At 44.0% G+C, this 21,940-nt stretch overlaps 9 protein-coding genes across 9 annotated transcripts; 5 read left to right on the forward strand and 4 right to left on the reverse strand.

Moving 5' to 3' along the window:
- Nucleotides 1-334: 334 nt before the first annotated feature.
- On the reverse strand, nucleotides 335-3,450 carry V865_005274 (aconitate hydratase, mitochondrial; the record flags this gene model as incomplete). Its single annotated transcript, XM_066229047.1, has 7 exons — nucleotides 335-604; nucleotides 687-793; nucleotides 893-1,400; nucleotides 1,480-1,950; nucleotides 2,016-2,267; nucleotides 2,530-3,006; nucleotides 3,139-3,450. The coding sequence occupies 7 exons, from the start codon at nucleotides 3,448-3,450 to the stop codon at nucleotides 335-337; spliced, it is 2,397 nt and encodes a 798-aa protein (XP_066085144.1).
- Nucleotides 3,451-3,936: 486 nt separating this feature from the next.
- On the forward strand, nucleotides 3,937-6,019 carry V865_005275 (meiotic recombinase Dmc1; the record flags this gene model as incomplete). Its single annotated transcript, XM_066229048.1, has 17 exons — nucleotides 3,937-3,951; nucleotides 4,015-4,035; nucleotides 4,100-4,123; nucleotides 4,259-4,357; nucleotides 4,482-4,502; nucleotides 4,561-4,581; nucleotides 4,643-4,795; nucleotides 4,853-4,941; nucleotides 5,011-5,151; nucleotides 5,206-5,264; nucleotides 5,329-5,372; nucleotides 5,433-5,525; nucleotides 5,591-5,601; nucleotides 5,670-5,704; nucleotides 5,757-5,775; nucleotides 5,829-5,939; nucleotides 5,998-6,019. 17 exons carry the CDS (start codon nucleotides 3,937-3,939, stop codon nucleotides 6,017-6,019), a joined length of 978 nt encoding a protein of 325 aa, XP_066085145.1.
- Nucleotides 6,020-6,764: 745 nt separating this feature from the next.
- V865_005276 (uncharacterized protein) lies at nucleotides 6,765-7,134 on the forward strand (the record flags this gene model as incomplete). The annotated part of the gene is made up of 2 exons (XM_066229049.1): nucleotides 6,765-6,892; nucleotides 6,951-7,134. The coding sequence occupies 2 exons, from the start codon at nucleotides 6,765-6,767 to the stop codon at nucleotides 7,132-7,134; spliced, it is 312 nt and encodes a 103-aa protein (XP_066085146.1).
- A 969-nt stretch (nucleotides 7,135-8,103) lies between these two features.
- V865_005277 (uncharacterized protein) lies at nucleotides 8,104-9,389 on the forward strand (the record flags this gene model as incomplete). The annotated part of the gene is made up of 3 exons (XM_066229050.1): nucleotides 8,104-8,194; nucleotides 8,288-8,803; nucleotides 8,917-9,389. 3 exons carry the CDS (start codon nucleotides 8,104-8,106, stop codon nucleotides 9,387-9,389), a joined length of 1,080 nt encoding a protein of 359 aa, XP_066085147.1.
- A 213-nt stretch (nucleotides 9,390-9,602) lies between these two features.
- Nucleotides 9,603-13,691, reverse strand: V865_005278 (uncharacterized protein; the record flags this gene model as incomplete). The annotated part of the gene is made up of 12 exons (XM_066229051.1): nucleotides 9,603-10,037; nucleotides 10,144-10,713; nucleotides 10,780-11,055; nucleotides 11,182-11,429; nucleotides 11,568-11,973; nucleotides 12,058-12,180; nucleotides 12,278-12,529; nucleotides 12,597-12,809; nucleotides 12,957-13,072; nucleotides 13,222-13,403; nucleotides 13,478-13,595; nucleotides 13,661-13,691. The coding sequence occupies 12 exons, from the start codon at nucleotides 13,689-13,691 to the stop codon at nucleotides 9,603-9,605; spliced, it is 2,970 nt and encodes a 989-aa protein (XP_066085148.1).
- Nucleotides 13,692-14,440: 749 nt separating this feature from the next.
- On the forward strand, nucleotides 14,441-16,400 carry V865_005279 (uncharacterized protein; the record flags this gene model as incomplete). Its single annotated transcript, XM_066229052.1, has 11 exons — nucleotides 14,441-14,528; nucleotides 14,623-14,643; nucleotides 14,742-14,850; nucleotides 14,977-14,999; nucleotides 15,110-15,251; nucleotides 15,334-15,418; nucleotides 15,477-15,514; nucleotides 15,569-15,586; nucleotides 15,648-15,677; nucleotides 15,746-16,061; nucleotides 16,131-16,400. 11 exons carry the CDS (start codon nucleotides 14,441-14,443, stop codon nucleotides 16,398-16,400), a joined length of 1,140 nt encoding a protein of 379 aa, XP_066085149.1.
- Nucleotides 16,401-17,285: 885 nt separating this feature from the next.
- V865_005280 (uncharacterized protein) lies at nucleotides 17,286-19,818 on the forward strand (the record flags this gene model as incomplete). The annotated part of the gene is made up of 9 exons (XM_066229053.1): nucleotides 17,286-17,357; nucleotides 17,428-17,848; nucleotides 17,979-18,032; nucleotides 18,158-18,324; nucleotides 18,421-18,516; nucleotides 18,583-18,789; nucleotides 18,857-19,202; nucleotides 19,333-19,631; nucleotides 19,738-19,818. 9 exons carry the CDS (start codon nucleotides 17,286-17,288, stop codon nucleotides 19,816-19,818), a joined length of 1,743 nt encoding a protein of 580 aa, XP_066085150.1.
- Nucleotides 19,819-20,422: 604 nt separating this feature from the next.
- Nucleotides 20,423-20,849, reverse strand: V865_005281 (uncharacterized protein; the record flags this gene model as incomplete). The annotated part of the gene is made up of 3 exons (XM_066229054.1): nucleotides 20,423-20,442; nucleotides 20,519-20,742; nucleotides 20,818-20,849. 3 exons carry the CDS (start codon nucleotides 20,847-20,849, stop codon nucleotides 20,423-20,425), a joined length of 276 nt encoding a protein of 91 aa, XP_066085151.1.
- A 36-nt stretch (nucleotides 20,850-20,885) lies between these two features.
- On the reverse strand, nucleotides 20,886-21,839 carry V865_005282 (uncharacterized protein; the record flags this gene model as incomplete). Its single annotated transcript, XM_066229055.1, has 1 exon — nucleotides 20,886-21,839. The coding sequence occupies one exon, from the start codon at nucleotides 21,837-21,839 to the stop codon at nucleotides 20,886-20,888; it is 954 nt and encodes a 317-aa protein (XP_066085152.1).
- Between the last annotated feature and the right edge of the window lie 101 nt (nucleotides 21,840-21,940).

The raw sequence follows: 21,940 nt of genomic DNA on the forward strand, positions 1-21,940 counted from the left end.
TCCTCCGCTGTCATTATCTTTCATAATTTGTATCCCTATCTTCTAAGCTTTACGTATCGTTTGATATATACTTTACACTATACTATAGATGATGTATAATCGTACGCAGACATCCTGATGATCGCTCCCAACGTACATATACATGAGAATGTGTGTTAATCGTCCCGAAAGGATACTCCACCACGGCGGCAGAATATGAAGATTGAAAATAGCGATAATGTATAATGCATGACGCATAATGCACGATGATTCCCTAAGAAGATATAAAATAGTTGATATACTCATATCCTACAATAACATATCGTCGTCAATCTATCAGTCTACTACACACACTCTAAGCACTACTGGTCTCTCTAGCTTTCGCTCCAATGTAATTCAAAGCACTACCAAACCTCAACCATTCAATCTGATCCGCACTCAACGTATGTCTAGTCTTGACCTCCACTACCTCTCCAGAGGGTTTCTCAACTCTCAATACAACGATATCCGACGTGGAGGTACCAGCCATTATATCGGCTAAACCTTGAGTAGAGACTTTATCGTGAGAGGAGATCTTGGAGTAATCGGATTTATCGATGAACCATAATGGTAATATACCTTGTTTCTGTAACATCGAGAAACAAACGAATTATCAGTATATGGTACAATGCCTATTGACATATGTATAGATGAGGATGTAGACCCACCTTCAAGTTGGTCTCGTGGATACGAGCGAAAGATCTAGCTACAATCATTGCACCTCCGTAGAAACGGGGTTGTAAAGCTGCGTGTTCTCTAGCTGATCCTTCACCGTCTGTTGATGCCACAATCAATGATGAGATCAGCAAAATCCATGTGAGCTTTGAGAAGCAGATAAAGCATTATGGAGGAAGAAAGAAAGTCCTCAACTCACAATTATCATCCACTACCAACATCCAAGGTTCATTCCTTTTCTTATACTTCTGCATAGTCTTAGGAATCGTATCTTCGGAACCATCAATATCTATCGCTTTGTTGATCTGGTTGTTCTCATCGTTTACAGCGGTCATCAATGTATTTTCTGATATATTACTTAAATGACCTTTATATTTCAACCATGCTCCAGCAGCTGAGATATGATCGGTCGTACATTTCCCTTTAACTCTCATCAAACATGTCATCTGAGGTAACTCCCCTTTACCATCAGCAAAATTCGTACCGAACGGTTCGAGTATTTCCAAACGGGTGGATTCGGGTGAGATGGCGATTTCCGTTTCGGGCTTGGGGGTAGGTGAAGGACTAGGTGCGTAGGATAGGTCACCTGCTGAATAGCCTGTGGGGGGTAATCTGTCTCCTGAGGGGGGTTGGAATTTGAATGGACCGTTGGGAGTGGAGATGGAATCGGTTGTAGGGTTGAAATTCAGATCACCAGAGAAGGCCATCTGTAGCAAGTCAAAATAAATTGTCAGTTCTACTTGCCACTGCGGTTAATTAGATGTTACGATATATTCATGCACTCACAGCAGTGACAATCTCAGGTGAAGCTAAAAAGTTCATAGTCTTCAAATTACCATCATTTCTAGCTTTGAAGTTTCTGTTGAACGAAGTCAAAATTGCATTGTCTTCACCCTTGTGTTCATCTCTCTTCCATTGTCCGATACATGGTCCACAAGCATTGGCTAAAACAGTCGCACCGACACTCTCGAGCGTATCCTGTAACCCATCTTTCTCAACAGTTGCTCTAATCAATTCGGATCCAGGTGTGACTAAGAAGGGGACCTTCGACTTCAATCCGGCAGCTTTGGCTTGTTCCGCTATGGAGGCTACTCTCGACATATCTTCGTATGACGAGTTGGTACATGAGCCGATCAATGCTGAGGATAGGGTAGTGGGGTATTTGTTGGTGTTGAGAAAGTTGGAGAAAGATGATAGAGGGGTAGCAAGATCGGGGGTGAATGGACCGTTCAAGTGTGGTTCGAGTTCAGAGAGATTCTACGCATGCCAAGAGCAATTGTCAGCTAAGATTATTGGGTACTTTGAGAAGGGCTCATACTTACAATCTCGATAACCTCGTCATATTCTGCTCCCTCGTCAGCACTCAAGAATCCCTGCTTGGCAGCTTCGTCGGCGGCTTGAGCAACAGGTCCTCTGCCGGTAGCATGCAAGTATTGTCGCATGTTGTCAGAGTATGGGAAAGTTGACGTGGTAGCTCCTACTTCAGCACCCATATTGGCGATGGTTGCAAGACCTGTACACGACTGAGCAGGTACACCCGGTCCGAAGTACTCGATGATTCTACCAGTTCCTCCCTGAATTCGGAAAGACGATTATTATTAGCATATACGTCAATGAATGGATAATTGAATAAAATGAATGCAAAGATTACAGATGGATTAGAGAGACACAAGGAGATACAAGGAGAAAGCGAGAATGACCAGTGGTGAAGACCAGAAGTGAACGGAGTGCACGTGCAAGAGGGATGTGCGTCTATGACGCCGTTCGTTGGAATGTGAAGACGGTTTATACCATTGCAAAGGTAAGAACAGAAAGAGACTGAACGGCATGACTCACCCTGACGGTCAATTTCCCAGCCAAATGCAAGATCAGATCCTTAGGCGTAGCCCAACCTTGTAATTGTCCAGTCAACTTGACACCAGTAATCAATGGAGCCTTCAGTTCCCAGGGAGTATCCGTCAAGGCATCGACCGCGTCCGCACCTCCAACACCGATAGCCAACATTCCCAAACCACCCGCATTGGGTGTATGCGAGTCCGTACCCAACATTAATAAACCGGGAGCAGCATAGTTTTCAAGCACGATCTGGTGGATGATACCTGAACCAGGTTTCCAAAATTCTATACCGTATTTCTGCGCTGCACTTTCCAAGAAATCGAATACTTCCTTGTTGGCTTCGATCGATCGAGTCAAGTCGGATTCGGCACCTGTCTGAGCTTGGATCAAGTGATCGCAGTGGATCGAAGCTGGGACGGCACAGGAGGGGAGTCGACAAGTCATGAATTGGAGTAAAGCCATTTGGGCGGATGCGTCCTGTGGGAAGAGTACATGGGTTAGTATGTATAATATTTATATACTATACAAGTTTACATCATATTGAGTATCATTCCCCCATCCCACCCCAAGCTACCGATGAATATCACTGCCGTTCAGAGGTGAGCTCACCTGCATGGCCACCCTATCCGGCCTCAACTTCAGATACCTCTCCCCCCTAATCTTCCCATTACCCCCATTACCCCCCAAACTCTCCTCCGGATTCCTCAAATGTGAATACAATATCTTCTCCGCCAACGTCAATTTACTTCCTTTTGGCAATACATCTCTCACTTGATCCAATGTCTTCAACAACCTCGGATAAGGTGGTGTTATCGAGGTACAATCTTTGATAGGCAATGTCGAGGGAGTTGCCAATCCCCTTGATAAGCGGATAGCTCGGTGAGGTAGGGTAGTAACCCTTGAAGAGGACGATAAGACCATGTTTTCACTCCACTGATAACCACACGACCAAGTGAGGAAGGAAAGAAGATGGATAAGGTGAAGATAAGCGCGTGAACAGAGATCAACACGACTAGATAATTTTCATTATTTTTCGAAAAAAAGAGAAGAGGACTCGATCTCGTGAAAACATGTTTATATGATTGGCCACTTGCCGAGATACAAGGGGGTGAAAGGGGGGGTGACAAATAAGTTTGACGTCAGATAAGCCGGTGGAGGTCGATCACTCTGAGAGAGGTGAGTCAACTGGGTGAAAGAGTGTCTGTGCGTAACATGATCCATATATCCATATATATATATATATATATATATACATGGACGACATGAATCAACCTTCTTCTTTCCTTTTCTTTCTTTTCCCACTTCGCCAGTGGAAGGTATCATCATTCTATAGTATCCTACTGTTCATCTTCGATTGACTTCCCTACTCACCGATTACTAACACCAACAACCAAATCCGATCTCGCAATGTCTGACGAAGAAGTGAGTACAACTCTTCCTTGTCTTGTGCCTTCCAAACGCTGATTCATACTTGCACTCATCCAGGAAGCTCTCGGTGGCTTCGAGGTGAGTGGGCTCCAGCTACTCCTAGCACGTCGACTCTTGATCAGCTGATACACTATGCATACAGTCTGTTGATGAACTCCAATCCCATGTGAGTCGTCTGCTCATGCTTTTGTCTACCTGCTTTCCCAGGTAGAATGAAAGTAATCCCAAGGCTTTTCCTCTTCGTAGCTTCATCACTCAATATGATATGTGTGCATAGTCCTGATCTTCCTTCCTCTTGTAGGGTATCAACGTTCAAGATATCTCAAAACTCAAAGCAGCTGGAATCGTTACCATTCTCGGAGTTGCTCAAACTACCAGAAGACATTTAAACAAGATCAAGGTAAGGGTTGATAAGTTATTTTCTGTTTCTTCCGACTTACAACTCACTATTTTAACTTCCTAGGGTCTCTCGGAGGTAAGCTCACTAGACTGTCGTCGCGCACAAAGCTAACTTAAGAATTTAGGCCAAAGTTGAGAAACTCAAAGTAGGTCATTACATGGAAACATCCTCCTTTGGGCTGATCGTGTCACTGTTCCTCTCAGGAAACAGTCGCTAAGATGCTTGTGAGTTTTCATATCTTGATATCCGATATTCGTTCGTTCTGACTTTCCTCCCTTCCCTCAGCCGCCACCCTTCCTCACTGGAACCGAAATTGCCGATCGACGACAAAATGTTATTTACATTACTACAGGTTCGAAATCAGTCGATGCGATGCTCGGAGGTGGTATCCCTACTCAAAGTATCACTGAGGTCTTTGGTGAATTCCGAACTGGCAAAGTAGGTCTGACCTTTCCGAGAGATAGAAAATCCTTCCTTACATAATCTCAACAACAGACTCAACTCTGCCACACTCTCTGTATTTCAACTCAACTTCCAGAAGATCAAGGTGGTGCAAGTGGCAAAGTAGCGTTTATCGATACTGAGTGAGTAGATTCCCTTGTACCACTTCAATTCGCGTGGATAAGATCTGGTGGCTGATGCGCTCGACGTAGAGGTACTTTTCGACCCGACAGAGTCAAAGCTGTTGCCGATCGATATGGAGTTGACGCAGCCATGGCGCTCGATAATGTACTTTGTGCTAGGGCCTGGAGCTCTGAGCAGCAATGCGATTTGCTGGTCGACCTTGCCGTTAGGTGGGCAATTTCCTTCATACTAGAGCTTAGAACTGATTCTGTCCACATGGGTAGATTCGTCGAAGACAGGACGTACAAACTTCTCATCGTCGATAGTATCATGAATCTTTTCCGTAAGTGGTTAGACTGACCAGAACTATACAGGTGTCACTTTACTGACATCCTGCATAACTACAGGTCAAGATTATTCCGGTAGAGGTGAGCTGTCAGAAAGACAGCAAGTAAGCTAGTTATTGCTTTTCGCCCCGACCAAAGCTAAAACACCGATTACATCCACATAGAAACTCAATCAGTTTCTCGCTCGACTCCAAAAACTTGCTGAAGAATTCAATGTTGCTGTGATCCTTACTAATCAGGTTCAAGCTGATCCTGGTGTGAGTTCTTGATGTCGTACCATTTGAAGGGTCTTACCACTTAGCTGATATCACTTTGCCTGCAGGCCGCTGCCATGTACGTGATTTGCCAGATCACATCGACTTGGAGTTGATACATTGACAAACACTCACACCTCCTTACAGGTTCGCTGCTGGGTCTAACGCAAAACCTGTTGGAGGTGAGTCATCTACATCTTGCTCTGGTACCATGCTGAAAGTGAGCATCTGTAGGTCATATCCTTGCTCATGCGTAAGTCTTTTCACATCTGCACAACAACAAAGTCAGCTGACCTTTTTAGATAGATCTGCGGTTCGAATCCACCTTCGAAAAGGTAGAGGTGATGAGCGAATCGCCAAGCTGAACGATTCTCCTGATATGCCCGAAGGTGAAGCTACCTATGTACTCAAATCTGGGTGAGTGTCGATCGCGTCTGTTCTTGAAAGAAATCCGCTGATGTTTTCTGTCCCACAGTGGATGGGAAGATCCATCTTAGAGGAGTCTTTCCTCCTTGACCTCGAAAGTGTATTATATGTTGTGGTCACTTACATCAGCACACATTCCATCTCATTTCAATCCATCTCCGTTCGTATCGAGTCAACAGTTGTATATATGTATCCTGCATCATCATACCATTACTGTATTTGCATGTATTGCTGTGAATAATTACTTAGCCTGTGGTAGCGGATTTCAAACTCGAGAATTGACTTCTACCTGGTACGTTTCATAAGCTCTTGTCTACGTTCTACTTGTGACTCATTGAGGAATTTATTAAATACAGTACATTATCAAAAACTGAGGTTTACTGTGACTCTGGATCCACCAGCTCGGAGCACCTGACTGTTGGACGAACTGGAACCTCATCAGAGAAAAATTGGAAGACTCTGGTATTTATCTTGAAGGTCAGGAGAAATCTGCAAGAAGGCTATACTAGTGAAAGAACGATAGCCGTCGAAATATCTATGGCGGAGAGGCAGGTGGGGAACAAAGGATCGGTAAGTTAAATACAAGCCTGATCCCTCCTCGAATCGAATTTGTTTGATATAACACAAGATTGAATGCTTTCCAAGAAGCCTAGGACAGACCAGCGGAGTATAATAAAGCTCCGTTGTAATTTTTACGCGATGTGGAAAAATACAAAACCTGGCTATAGAAAGAGCTTGAAATCTTACAGTCCCTAGATCAGCTCACTTTTTTTGTTGAAAATTTCACTATAACTTCATTACCTATACTATATCATCATGTCAGAAACTGTCACAAACAGAGCCAATACGGAATACAAAGACCAAGACAGATGGACAATTCTCAGTGAACCTCACGGAATCCGCGCCGGATTGAGCTACAGATCCAACTCGACCAGTGATTCAAGGTGGTTCTACCAAACAAATAAACAGATAATGGTCTGATACCCACACGGACACTGAAAGCAAAGAGGTGGTCATTACTGGATTACCTGATCCTAAAGTGTCCAAAGACACCAGACTCGTGGACTGGCTAGATAAATTGGATAACGACAAGACGTTAGGTTACTTGGGGAAAAATACTGCGAAAGCGGAAGTGATAAGGTTCTGGAGGGATAGGACTTATATACCTACTCTTATGGCTTGGTAGGATAATTACCGCAGGTGGTCGAGATCATCGGCATCTTCACGGTCATTTTCACAGAATTGAGGATCATAGCAATGTAGGTGAAAATGCACACCAGATTAATTTCTATTGTTATGTATGCTCATCTCCCGCGATGCGAGGTAGACATGAGTAGCTACACTGGTATGTTACGCAACCTATGTTCAGATACAGTATAATCGCTGCAGTACATGAACTGCAAATCCAACATGAATCAGATCTGAAGACGAAAATTTTCATCTTGACGGCATTCTAACCGAAGTTGTGACGTTGAACCTCAATACAGTATCTCAGTATAGACAAAATTGAGCTTTCTTCTGGAGAAGACTTCCTTCCACTCTTCGTCAAGTTGCTATGACGTTGAATTGAATGGTCCAAAGAAGCTTCCGATACGGCCTGTCCCTGTCATTCTCTGACGTCACACTGCGTAGAGCTCACTTGACAGTATATGTACACCGCCAACTCAGATTTTGAACGGAGAAACCTTCCCCGATCATATCGTATCTCATCTCTCTCAAAGCAATGGCAGGTAATTGCCAATACTGTACCAATTCCGAAGCGTCGGCCTTGATATACGAAGGTGTATGTACAGTATTTGTGCGTGAGAGGAGTGATTTTGCCACTTTCAGTGAGATTCGACAAGTCGTGATTGATAATATCACCAACTACGATATGTATTGTAGTCCCCTTCACCTACAGACATGTACTTCGGATGAAAGGATTCTTCGTGTAGGTGGTCTTCACTTCCTTGGCTCTTTGATATCGATATGATGTATGATGAAATACGCAATTCGAACGGTTTGCGATTGCCACTCTGACTCAGTCGGTCATGATATATAAGGAGCATATGGGTAGGTAAAATAAATGGCCACTTATATAACACAAGAACGTCCATCAGTTCGATCAATAACTTACAAATATCTAAGTAGACATATCAGAACTTCGTCGTTCACAATGTCAAGTTCACCTTCAACCTCAGCAAATTCAGGATATTGTTTGAGTGACACCAAGCCCAATGGACCATTCACCATCATCGGACCTAGTGGTAGGTGCATTGGCTTTGGTTCGCAGTAGTACAGTCTACTGTGACTCAACATAATATTTTTTAAAACTCATTTTCACCTCATGCATTTTACAGGTCGGTACTATCTTACTGAAAATGACGAGGTATTCTCACATTACGATACATCTCTCCTCATTCCCTCCAGTCAAAATGCCACTCCCGCTCCCGATGCCACTGCCAGTGCTGGAGTTGATCGAACTGAGAAGAGGGTGATTCGAGCAAGGTCAGACGACTTGCCGGAATTATGGTACGTCCACGATCGAGACGATCAAATGTATAAAATGGGTTTCAACGTATCTGTTCAGACCAGCCGGGCAAATGGCGGTGCAATTTACGGGTGTAGAGTCCATGGTCAATCGTCTGTTGATCGATTTGATCAAGTAAGATTGGAACGAGAAGAGTGGATCAATGAAATGATGAATAATGGTAATCTCTCAGCTAAATCAGAGGAGAAAAGTATGATTTCCCATATTTTGAAGAGTAATCCAGAGATAAAGGATGATACCAAAGCCGAGAGGGATATGATAACGACGATGAGGAGTAAGTTAGGGTTGATGTGGGATTATGCGATCATGCCTGAAATCACTTCCAGTGAGTCAATCGTTGGATTTTTCATATACGGTACTGTATATTCTATTGTATGTACACTCGTGGTCGAAGCTGATTCATCGATCGATCCCTTGCAATGGCTGGGTTATCAATAGAGGATTATTATCTCCTTCAAGATTCTCAGGATCAACATCCTATGAACGGAACGGTTAAGCATCATTATACCGCTCAATCAATCAATGGTGCGGTAATCAATAAGTCAGATCATAAGTACGAATCTACCTTTATTGAAGATCCAAATGGTAACCTAAACATCACCACACACCTCAACTTCGACTCCAACCCATCAGTTACAGGTGATCTGAAAATCAAAAATCAAGCTTTGAAAGATGATATATCAAATTCGAAAGGTAGAGATGAATGGATCACCAAAGTATATAACAGGGGTAACCTCGACACTGATAATGATGCTGATACTGGTACTGATCGCTATGTCTCTGTCGATAAACAAATCAACTTACTTGTTGATAACACCGACGATCCAAGATTCAGAGATCATCTGATCAAAAGAAGTAAAAGTGCTTTAGGGCACTTACACGATTTGAAATATTATCAAGCTCGTCAATAATTGAGGTTGCATGAGATTGATCACAGGTGATCTATTAAATCTCGTTGTGGCTCACCGCAATATGTATGACATATAGTACGCGACTCGACTGTAAACGACTCAACTGGATTTTTGTTGTCGTTTGATAGGCACAGTCTATGCATTTTTTATGCGATCTTTGTATCATTCTACTATATCCCCTCACTTCGCTACATTGAACTTTACAACTCTAGTTTAATCCTCAAATGGATATTCGAACGGTTGAGGAGGTTCCACATCCTCATCCTCTTCCTCTGCGCCTTGCCCAGCAGTTATTCCACCAGCTCCACCAGCTGCCGCGTTCTGCTCTTGTTCTTGTCCAGCCGCAGTAGTCTGTCCATTGTCATTACCCCATCCAGGCCATAAACCTTTATCCAACTCTATGAACCCATCTTCCGTCGGAGGTTCATCAGGTCTGGTATCTCTGACCACGACGATATTCCCACTTCCACTTCCACTAGGTCTTACAGGTGTATATCTTCCCTCAGATGGGAAAGAGATATATTGTAATTGAGAGGGAATCACTCTTGACATGTTAGATAAAGTGAAGGAGCTAGGTTCGGAAGGTTTCTTCTTTTGTGTGGGAGTTGATGATGGCTTGTCGGTAGTGGTAGCTTCCGGTTTATCGTCCTATAGGTGCGATACCAAAGCACGAGTCAGTTCAATTCATTCAAGCACACGACGTTCAATAAGTTCTCGTAGGTTCGTAAGTGATGCAGATACAAACACCACTCACCGTATCCATGGCCTCCCCAGCTTCCTGCTTCTTGGCTCTATCCCTAGCTTTCGCCTTCGCCGTAGTTGACAAAACAGCAGTCTTCGCTTTATCCTTCTTCTTCTCTTCCTGCTTCTTCTCGGTCGAGGGATAGGCAAACAAGGATGCTTTGGCGTTACATGTCAAGTCGATTTTTGGTAATTTGACATCTTGGTTTACAGCAATCAAAGCGGTAGGGGTGAAAGCTAATCCTAATCCGTGGGCTAGGGGGAACCAATACCAGAACTGAGTGAATAAGGTCAATCCGACAATAGCATTCATATCTAACGTTCCTGCTCGGGTGGACAAGGCCAAAGTCATATTACGTCCTCCGGCATCGATTATACCTTGAGCTAAAGAGGCCCCAAATCGGGCCATGGGATCTTCATGTTTGTCAGAAACGACTTTAGCGAAAAGGGCTCGAATCGATGCTGATTTAGGTGAAGAAGCTTCGGATTGTTGGATCAGGATCATCGCTAAGGATAGATAAGCCCCTTGACGAACGAAATCTACTGGATCTTTAGTCATAGGTTCCAGCAATTCAATGGCAGTCTAAGTGGCAAAATTATTCAAATGTCAGCTGTAATACAGAAAATTATTGAGCCAATAACAACTGACCTCCAATCCTGTACCTGCACAAGAAATACCTAAAGCCAAAGTAGCACCATGTCTGACATGAGGGTTATAACTTTCTGCGAGGAGTTGGACAACTCGAGGTACCTGAGTATGATTTCGGAATAGGACGAAACCTAGTGCAGTGACCGCAGCTCGTCGGACATCATCGTTAACATCGGATACAGCGACATGCAAGAGTTTCTTGACTGCTTTGTTGCTACCTGTACCGGCGTAGGCGAGGGCGATGGTAAACATTCCACCGTATCGGAGGATTGCATCCTACGATACGAAAAGAAGATCAGCAACACAAAGACATTGACAAGATATCATTAAGCGAATGATGGACGACAATAGCATGGAATGGTGGTGGGATAGAATGACAGGGAGTGAGATCTGTCAACTCACCTTCTCCTCGGTCAGTGTCTGAATGATAGCATCCGCCTTTTCTCTCTGATTGTACATCACAAAGGCAATACCCATAGCCAAACTTCTGATGATTTTTTCGTGTTGAGTTTCCCTGGCATACGATAACATCTCATCCAGGGCTTTCTCAGAAGCTGTACCGAGCATGACTAGACCCATGGCATAACCTGCAGCTTCTCCTGCAGTGGCATTATCGCTGAATAAGATAGTTCGGATTTGCTCGTAGATATCTAGTACAAACGAGTGACAACATCAGCTCACAGTCAACTGTTAGGAAAACAAGACTGAAAGAAGGAAAAGGGTGAATCACGAGATACCAGAATTATCCCAAAATGATGTTAATGACAAGATAGATAACAATCACTCACCCTCATCAGCAGTAGCAATGGCACTAACACCCAACCCCAAGGCCGCACCATGCTGTATGATTGGATCGACGTTTTCATTCAAGTTCTTCTTCAATTCATCTTCTGCCAATTCCTTTCTACCATTATATATCAAACCAAGGGCGAATAGCGAACCTCCTTCTGAGAACTTGTTGGGCGCTGATCCACCGGGTAAATAGGGTTTAACGACTTTCAAACCATTTATCCATGATCCACGATGTATCAAACCCAATGCAGCGGTGGTAGAGAATTTGGCCCAGTTGGAAGCTCTTCCGAGATAATCTAGGTTCTCTCTTAGAAATTTATCAGAGGTGGTACCGCAATTAGCAAAGGCGTTGGTGAATGTTATAGCGGAGTGATAAATTGAATATCGATCTTCGAGAGTTTCCTAATAAATGATCAACGAACTTCAGTTGAGTTTCGATCAATGCCAAATTGAGTGTATAGAGTACACTGGACATGATTAACCCACCTTGGTAACTTTCAATATCGACATATCAGTCTTGTTATTCTTGTTCAAGAAGTTCAAAAATAGTTCCGCCGAGGTAACTCCTTTGAGAATGTTATCTAGAATGACTTTTGGATCACTCCCATCCTATTGAAATTAGGTGATTATCATCATCAGCTCATATGCTCGTTTCATTACATGAACGACTGTTCAACGACTAGCCATCGATGGATGTTGGACTCACTGGGTTCTCAGCAGGAGGCGCCAAACCTTTTTCAGCCAATTTACTTCTCGTACCATCAATAAAAGCTTGAGGGGCAACTTCGTTCAGATCAAAAGCGATTTGATAAGCGTCCAGATGATTTTGTTCATTTATCAACTTGATCAGTGCTTCGCCGCATGATTCCACATCGGAATTTTGCGCCCAGATGGTCGTGATGGAGTTCCAGTCAGGTTGGGGGTTGTGGTGGAATAATCGAAGTAAGAGGTTGAAGAGCTAATTGAGCAGAGTGAAGTTAGTCACGTATTTAAGTTCTCTATGGGTATAGGAAGAAGTGACTCACGTTAGACCTGAATTCCTCTGACCATCCTTCGTTGCCAGTAGCACCTGATACTACTTCCGATAGGACGTATCTTAGGAGACTCTCATCGTGGGTAGGTCTAGATGACTGAGGTTTGGTAGAGGTGGAAGGTTGAGAGGAAGAGTTGGCTCGAGACGTAAGGTAGATCATTTCTACCAGGTCCAATCGGCGAAGAGAGAGGGCTAGACCCATGGCCTGAAAATGAAAATAAGAAGGGATTTAGCATCGTATCACAGGTTCAAGTCAATCTGTATTAATCGATAGGAGAAAATAAAGACTTCTATCCAGTGATGAATGAAGAAGCGTATCTTTAGATACAGCAGAAGTATATGATCCACTTACGAGTTTACCATTTTCACCTGAGGTACTTCTCAAAACACTATCAACGATATTACTCAAAGCAGTATCGATCTTCTCCCCTCGAGAGGTTTGTTCGATAGCTCGATCAAGGCATCCGGCTGAATTGTAAAATAATAGTGTCAGCATGAACTCCAATATTACCTCAACAGAAAGAAAGGATTCAAGCATTTCAAGCGTTGATGATCAAATCCAAAAACGCCATACTCATTTCGAGTTCCTTTGCGATGAGGGGAATGAATGCACTTACAGATGATAGTCTCCCTGAATTCCCCTTCTTTCTCCTTCTCAAACGCTCCACCAGCTTTCAAAGCGAATTCCACAGCTTCATCTAGGTATCCCATATAATAGTATATCTTGGAGATTAACAGTGCAGCTTGCGGACGTGATTCAGAGGGTAACTCTTTGGACATTGGATCGGCGAGTAATTCGCTTTTAAATGCATTAATCAGTATCCTCTGCTTCTAATCGGGAGATAAATCGAGTACAATGAGATATGAGCTTACAGATAAGACAACTTATCACTCATCTCTGCCCAGAATTGCCCTACGATATTCAACAAATGATTCAAAGCGTATACACGTATATCTTTGTCTTCATCTTCCAGGAGGGTTAACGAACCAGCTGGGTAGCAAGAAAACAGAATTATCAGCTTTCGGTCTGACGCCAATACAGACCAGATGGCTCACCTGCGCTGGTAGTCACTGAAGCTACTGGCATGGTGCTGGTGTATTTATGATCTATTTTGGACTATGAGTAGGCAGAGTGTAAGATGTGGGTCTGTATTTATCACCTTGATGGAGTTGACAATCGCGTCCCATCTGTCAACTTGCATCTCTGTCATCGCTGACGCTTGCGTATCAGTATACCATCCACGTGGCTGCTGCTGCAACGGGAATAAACGTCAAAGTGGCATATGTGGAGTTTGGTCATATCTCCTTGAATTAACATTCAGGCACACGGAGAGGCAAAGGTGACGTCTGCATACATGTGGTATATGTATGTACCAACCAGAGACAACCGATGTTCAACTCAATCCTCTGAGCTATTTTCGATCTTGAGCCTCCATTTTCTAGTCCACGCTGATCGTATCAACACAAGGAATGTCATTGGGAACATAGATAGGTAACGGCATACGGCATGGTATATCCTATCGCTTCGTATGCATGGCACGGACTAAAAGAATCGATGATCTCGGTCATGTTAACCGTTAATTCATCTCTGCCTCATGTTTTGTCTAGTCGTGTTGAACAGGTCCTTTGAGGTGACTCGATCATATATACCCTTCGGTGGCCGATCATCCCCATCGTATCCACCATATGCCCACGGCCGATTCATATCGTTATACCATCATCATCATCACCATACACTCACACACAGGTATATAAACTCACCCCTTCATCCTTCCTCCTCTTTCTTTCACCCCTTCATTCATCTCATACTTGGTTTGATCAACACGATTACACACCATGTCCGAAATCATCATACCTACTCGAGATACATCGAGGAAGAAGAGAGATGTTAGCACCGGAGGGGAGGCAGGTGAGATATGGTGGTGTGAGTTGAGCTTCTTGAGCTTCTCTTTGTCATATCGAGTATACCCTGCCAGATCAAAGTAGCTGATACATCTAGGGTTTCCGATGGTCAATAGCAAATGGTGTATTCTTTATATGTGAGTATATTGTCTCTTTATCTTACCGACATCTGTGTGGTGGACCGATCTCTCGATCAAGCTCAACCGAGCTGAATATATTGATTGAATTACAATAGCGATCCACATTTTCGCTTTGATCGGGGCGATCTACCTCTCTCCTCTGACCACTATCGACCCCAAGACAGCTTTGCTGTGTTTCATCTCTTGGCAATTAGCTTCTTTCGGGTGAGCTCACAATTTGTCGAATTTCGCAGTGTATCAACTGGGCTGACGAGATATTCTCCTATTCGATCATGAAGAATCACGATAGGTAAGTTAAATCAACTTTTAGGAATCCCATCATCACCACAGTCATCAAGCGGAGGCTGATCCAGGTGAGTAATCCCTCGCATATCAACATCGCTCAATAGATCCGTGCAGATCCACTCGAAAAAACTACATAAGAACGGGATAGCTAATTCATCTCATTTTTGATGAACTGTAGTCGTTCGCTTTCAACACAGATATTACGTTCCCATTGCATTGTTCTCAGGATTAATCCTTCCTGCTCTGATAGCTCACTGGGGATGGAACGACTGGTTAGGCGGTTTGGTATGGGGTGGAGCTATAGCCAGATTGTTGATTTGGTAAGTCTGCGCATTGCGAATCGGATACTTTCTACTGAGCGACATAAAGAAAGGAGCTAATTAGCTGATCTACGATTTTCAGGCATACCACTTTCTGCATCAATTCGCTGGCTCATTGGACGGGATTGCAGCCCTATACTGAGGAGGTCACGGCTAGAGGGAACTACGTAAGCCAAAAGTTGCTAGTTACAATCGGGTTTCAAGCTTACTGTATGATTCTATCAGCTGTTAGCTGTTCTGACATCTGGTGAAGGAAATCACAAGTAAGTCTTCCATCCGTTGTCAAGCCTACGAATTCAAGCTAACCTGTCTTGTAGTTTTCATCATGCTTTTCCGTACGTTGACCAGCAGATTGTGCTTGATAGCTATCATACTGACTCGCTTATACACTCTTAGCAAAGATTTCCGCAATGGACCACATCTCGCGTAAGTCGCTGTTTTAGCCTTAGAACAGCGCTCTTTTTAGGTTAACTGATATTCCCCTTCTGCTGCAGCGACTGGGATCCATCGAAATGGTTCATCTGGGTTTTACACAAATACACCTCTCTCGTGCCCACTATCGCTCGTACACCCGAAAGCGCAGTCAGAAAAGCTCGAGCTAGGGTATACATGGCTCAAGCTGATCGATTGACCGAGGCTTTACCACCTCACGAGATGGTTAGACCCAAAGACGATTTGCCAGTATGGTCTCGAGCGGAGGTAAGAAAGAGACATGGGGAGTATGTGAAAGAGGAGCATGGTGTGAGAAGAAGGGTGTTGGTGTTGCTGGAAGGGTGTGTAGTGGATGTCGGAGGGTATCTGGAAGACCATGTGAGTTCGATTGCATTTCCGGTAATGATGAAGGTGGCCACTCGAGCTCATGTGTTATGGTGTACATAGCCTGGTGGGAATGATCTCCTCTTAACTCACTGCGTTCTCCCTCTTCCCTCCGAGAGCACGGATGACATCGATATCGATTCTGGCTACGCTTCTTCCGAATTAGCTTCTCCTCCCCTGAACAAGATCTCACTTTCATCGCCCGAAGTAGACGAGGTCGACCAGATTGTTCTCAAAGATGCTACGAGGGCGTTCTTCGGTGGTATGAACAATCATAGTGGTGCTGCGAAGGAATGGATGAGGTGTTTGAGAGTGGCTAGGTTGGAGAAGTGAACACTGGTATGATGATTCTAGATCTCAATGTACATGTAGAGTAAAGTAAGACAGGTAGAAAATACAATGAGACACGAAAATTCAAGATCCATCCATGCCAATGTACATATAATCATAGATCATGCATCTGAAAAACCATTCCCATGTCAAGTAGTCCTGCATGATGAAACAGCCTGCTTGATTTTGAAACTCGACTGAGTAAACGTTTACTAAACAGACTGGCACTAAAAGATGCACGTGCACTCGGGTGTAAGGCCGTCCGATGTAGCCGGAGTATGACTACCGCATCGGATATGAACGATGGATCACGATGAGATAAGTCAGGTGAGATAAGGATGGGATATGACGATAACAACGACCAACAACAACAACGTATCCATATCCATCCCATTCAATACATACTCGTCATCATCATCATCAACAACACTCTATACATAGATCGACCTACATACACACCCAACCTCAACCTCATCCACACCTCACCTACACATCGCACCATCCTACTCTCTTCCTCTAACATCACACTCCCGGCCATACCCGAGATCATCGGGAAACGCTCAGACTTCAAGTCCGAAAGACAGCATAGACACAGCGTAGATACAGCACAATCGAGGACAGAAGACACCTAATAAGAAGATCATTCCTTTTATCTCAACAAGGTGCATTGGAGAACCTACTTTGACGACCTTCGCTTTGTCTTGGGGTTCTTCTGTATCACCGAGTCGATTATTCTTGGTTTGTGGGGATATCATTATCAGCCGTTGCGTATTTATATAAATTCATCATTCAATCCTAGTAGTCCTATCCAACATAATTACCCCCTTATCCCACTTCCATCTATCCTCCGCACTCATATATAATATAGAATACACTCACACATACGATATGGCCGAATTACAACAAGTGTTAGAACTGCTCAAGAAGCTAGATACAAGACAAGAGGAATTGGCCGCTCAGGTGAGTCTCGTCTTGTTTATCTTTTTCTTTTCTGATCACCTCGATGACCTCAATCTTGATAATACTTCAGGTCGAATCCCTCAAATCCTCATCTTCCAAATGTTCTTGTGGCCAATCCCACTCTCATCCAAACCCTTCTACATACCCGATCCATCTTACCGGCTCTACTCCATCCTCTCCTTCAACTCCAGCAGCAGGTACAGAGACTATCCCCTGTCCTCCTCTTCCAGCTTCCCCACGAAGTAACTCAGGTGGTGTAGAGGCATTAAGAATATCCAGAGGATCTTTCACTTCTTTACTTCCTTCTGCATTAAACAACCTGGGTTTAGGAACCAGTCCACCCTCGAATTCCAATGGAACTTCCACTCCGTATGGTAATCTGTCGTTGGAAGCTGCTTCTCACGGTGCGGGGGCACCTGGACCTTTGTCTCCTACGGGTGAGAAAGATAAGGACAAAAAGAAGGGATATCCTAATAGGGTGGTATTGACTAGTAAGTTGATATCTCTTCAGAACTTGAGGGATTGGAGAGATAAGAGAACAGTCCTTCTGTCCTCCCATACCCAGGAGTATGGAAATCCTATCATCGGAGTATAAGCTGATTCCTTCTTCGTGATCCACAGCATACCCCTCTCAAGCTGGTATTAACCCCGTCCCCATCAACTGGGGTGAAGGACGTAAGTGTTTTCAGAATCACCTTGCCACTCATTCAGCTCTTTTATTTATTTCTTACGACATACAACATCATTGATCTCAATGTACGTTGAGCGGAGCTGATGTAATGCATGTTCCCATATTGTAGCCACTGCAAGAGAACGAGGTCCAGTAGTCTGTTCACGTATCAAACAGAACTTGCTCATTCGGAATTCCATTGGTGCCCATTCAGGCTCATATAGTATCTATAGAGCTTTGTCGATTGCTATGGGTCAATTGAGACCTGATTGGAGACCTGATCTGACCAACACCCATGTGAGTGTCTCCTATAATGCTAAAACTTTTACCTAGATATACCCGCATATATGTCATATGGCAGTGTGAAGGAGGCTGATGGCGCCTCTTCAATAGCCACCCTTTGTCCTTCCTCCTACCGAGGGATGGTTTGGCGATAAGATCGTATCTTTCGACCCTTGGGGTGCCATGTCACAAGAGATATGGGCTAAGGTGAGTTGGATTATTGATACCTCGCATCCTCCACTGGTCGACACTGATGATCACAATGCTACGTAGGAATACGCAGACGGCTTGGATGTCCGACCTACCATCTCTCAAACCAAAGCACATATCAAGATCGAAGAACTCGACGTTCTAGCTAGGAAGGGTGAATTCCCAGTAGATGGTGATATAGTAATTAAATCACCTGAATTGGCGGCTTTCCCAGGTGTAGATCAAGGTATTGAAGTGAACACTTACAAAGCGGCTGTTGATCCTGTCTGGGTGAGTTGCGACGTACTTGACTCCCGTTATCATTACAACTCACTGATACTTATTGTTTTTGGAATAGTATCTACCTGGTGTAGCCGCTCGATTAGGTATCGACGAATCTATCCTCCGAAGAGCCCTGTTCGAAGATACAGGAGGGATGTATCCTGAATTACTCACTCGTCCAGATATAAAGATCTTCCTCCCTCCCATAGGAGGGATGACCATATACATTATGGGTGATCCGGCGAAACTCCAAGATCCCAATGTGGAGATCACCTGTCGACCACACGATTCATGTTCTGGTTCAGATGTGTTCGGATCGGATATCTGTACTTGTAGACCGTATTTGATTTTTGGAATTTCAGAGGCTATCAAATGTGCTCAGAGAGGTGGGGTGGGTGTTATTGTGTATTTCCAGAAAGAAGGTGAGTGCGGTTCAAGGTTTAACTTATGACACGATTTTCGCTGTATCAGTTTTACATCATGTCATTCGGGACTGGACTGTGGGATGAAGGAACAAATGGGCTGACTTTTATATCCTTGTTCACAATATAGGACGAGCTTTGGGAGAAGTAACCAAATACATGGTATACAACCGACGAAAACGAGGTGGTGATTCTGCGGCAGAATACTTCAACAACACCGAAGTAGTAGCTGGTGTGAAAGATGCGAGACATCAAGCGTTGATGCCTGACGTATTACATTTCCTGGGAATCAAGAAGATCACGAATTTGATTTCGATGAGTAATATGAAATACGATGCGATTGTTGGTAGTGGTATTGAGGTGATTAATCGGTATGAGATTCCGGAGGAGCTCATCCCTGCCGATGGAAGGGTTGAGATTGATGCCAAGGTGAGTGAGGTCGGGTTGAACCCGTCAGACCTACCCTAATTCCTGTTCTCGATGCCCTGTTGAGAAAAGATACAGAGCTGACTGTAACTATTTGGGTGGAATATAGATCCAATCGGGTTATTTCTCAAAGAAGGAATTGACTGATGAGAAAGTGAAAGCGACCAAAGGAAGAGATTGGGGTGAGTAAACTGTTTCCTTGTCTGATTGACCTTGGTGCTGATGACAAGTCATGTTAGATGATATCGTTCACTAAGATACCTATCATTTCCTCCGTTTTGGGATTATATTGACCTTCTCCATCATTATAAGTTATCCGACCTACATAAGTGTTTCGGAAGATTTTATATGGAATTCATCCAATCTGTTCTGCTTTTGTCTGTTCTATCGTTGTTGATTTTAGGTGTAGGAATTGCTAGATATTGTAGATAAGATTCACACATGCATATCATCGTTGTTGCCAATCGTTGTTCAGTATGACCCAAGACAGAATGTGTATATACTCCCAATGTGAAATTCTATGTCACTTCAACGATTGTCCGTAGTGATACCTCCTGTTACGAACGGGTACTTCCCATTCGATCTCGATGAATAGATTCATTAATCTCAATAATGCATTTGGATCACCATTGATGGTACGTAGCATAGTATTTACAGTATATCGTAGTTGGGTCCCACTAAGTGAGCGCATATCAGACTTCTCACATTGCCCTTTGTGGGTGACTATGCTTAATTCATTCGAAAACCGGATGGTATGTCTCTCTTGTGGAACGCCGGATCGTATGAAAACCGAATTAAAATTCTCTTGGTCTGTCTGAGGTAGAAAAGACGTCTCGATCAGCTTTCTCATTACCTTGGATCGATCGATCAAGGAGCGGAACATCACTCACCTCTCCAGGGATAGAGAACTTCTTCCAAACATCCCTCATCCCACTCCACCATTCTCTTCGTTCTTTTAGGTTGTCTGATAGAGCTGAATGTGTCTGCTCCATGGAAATCGAGGATCGCGACACGATTTTTCTCGCGATTGACAATGATATGATTTTCTGCTATCTCGCCGTGTCCGACCCCTGCGACCTCATGTAGCGTTCTGTACGCTTGTTCGATGTTAAGGCTGTCATAGCCTGCTGTCAGCTCAGAGTCATGCAGTACAAGAGGTGAATAGATGATATTGAGCAAGAGCACTTACCAATCTTCCTCTTTCCAGAAGTCGGCCCTCATTGTCGCTGAACATATTTCCGCGACCAACATCCTCCATCAACATCGCGCACAGCCAAGGATCTGGAGGACCTCCTTTTTTCCCTCATCATCCGCTTCATCCGCTTCGTCCTCTTCCGCAAAGCAGGTGAACATTCCATAATATTCGGGAACAACATTCCCTTGAAGTTCCTGAAGATAATATCGGTAGATGTAATCCTCTTGATATGCTGATGTTATCGCCGTGTCTCTGTTATGGAATCCTTCCTCTGCGCTATACGAGTCATCAGAATCTGACGGATATTCTTCGGGGAAGCAACCTGGTCTCATGAGCTTCATAATCATCACTTTATGCTTGGCCGTTCCATCGCATAGGACTAATTTTCCCCTGTAGACATCCCAGAGTTTACCGACATAAACCAATTCATCGACGCAGAATACCATCTGATTGGATGAGTCGGGATTAGACGTATTACGTGGAGCGTAAATATCGGGTTGATTGGAGATTGTATCCCTAGTATCATCGGCAAGAGGTTTGGAATCGGAGGAGATCGAAACAGGGGCGGGAAGGATCGTTTTCTCGGGCGACGGTGCGTACACTGTAGGTGTATCGTATGCTGTGTTTGTTGTGAGAGTCGTGGCTGAAGTGGTAGGTGAGGAGATGGATGTAGGCGCGAGCAGACGAGAGAGACTGGCTCTCAGTTCGTCCGATGCAGATTGAGGTTGCTGAGATTGGGTTCTCTCTTTCTTGGGAATAAAATGTCGCTTGAGTAGAAACTCTGGATATGATTTAGGCTTGAGGCGAGTTTGTCCAATGGGTGAGTCGGGATACAATCCAATCCACAGAGAATCTACCTTCTTATAATCCACCTCCCTAAGCGGTAGCGAATCGTCTGCAGTAGACTTGCTTTCAACCTTCTCGACTTTATCTTTTCCTTTGGGTTGACTTGCCAGTCGTTTTGGCTTGAACTTGGCCAGTTGAGCACGTCTCTGAAGTCGATCCGAACGAGTCATTGCGGATGAACCATAGAGAGTGAGAATGGACTGATGGCATGACAAGTGAGAGAAGAAAAACGGAGAAATTGATATTGATGGCCATGAGATATGAGAGCCAT

This window comes from Kwoniella europaea, chromosome 1 (assembly GCF_036810445.1).
Source record: "Kwoniella europaea PYCC6329 chromosome 1, complete sequence".
Lineage (NCBI taxonomy): Eukaryota > Fungi > Basidiomycota > Tremellomycetes > Tremellales > Cryptococcaceae > Kwoniella > Kwoniella europaea.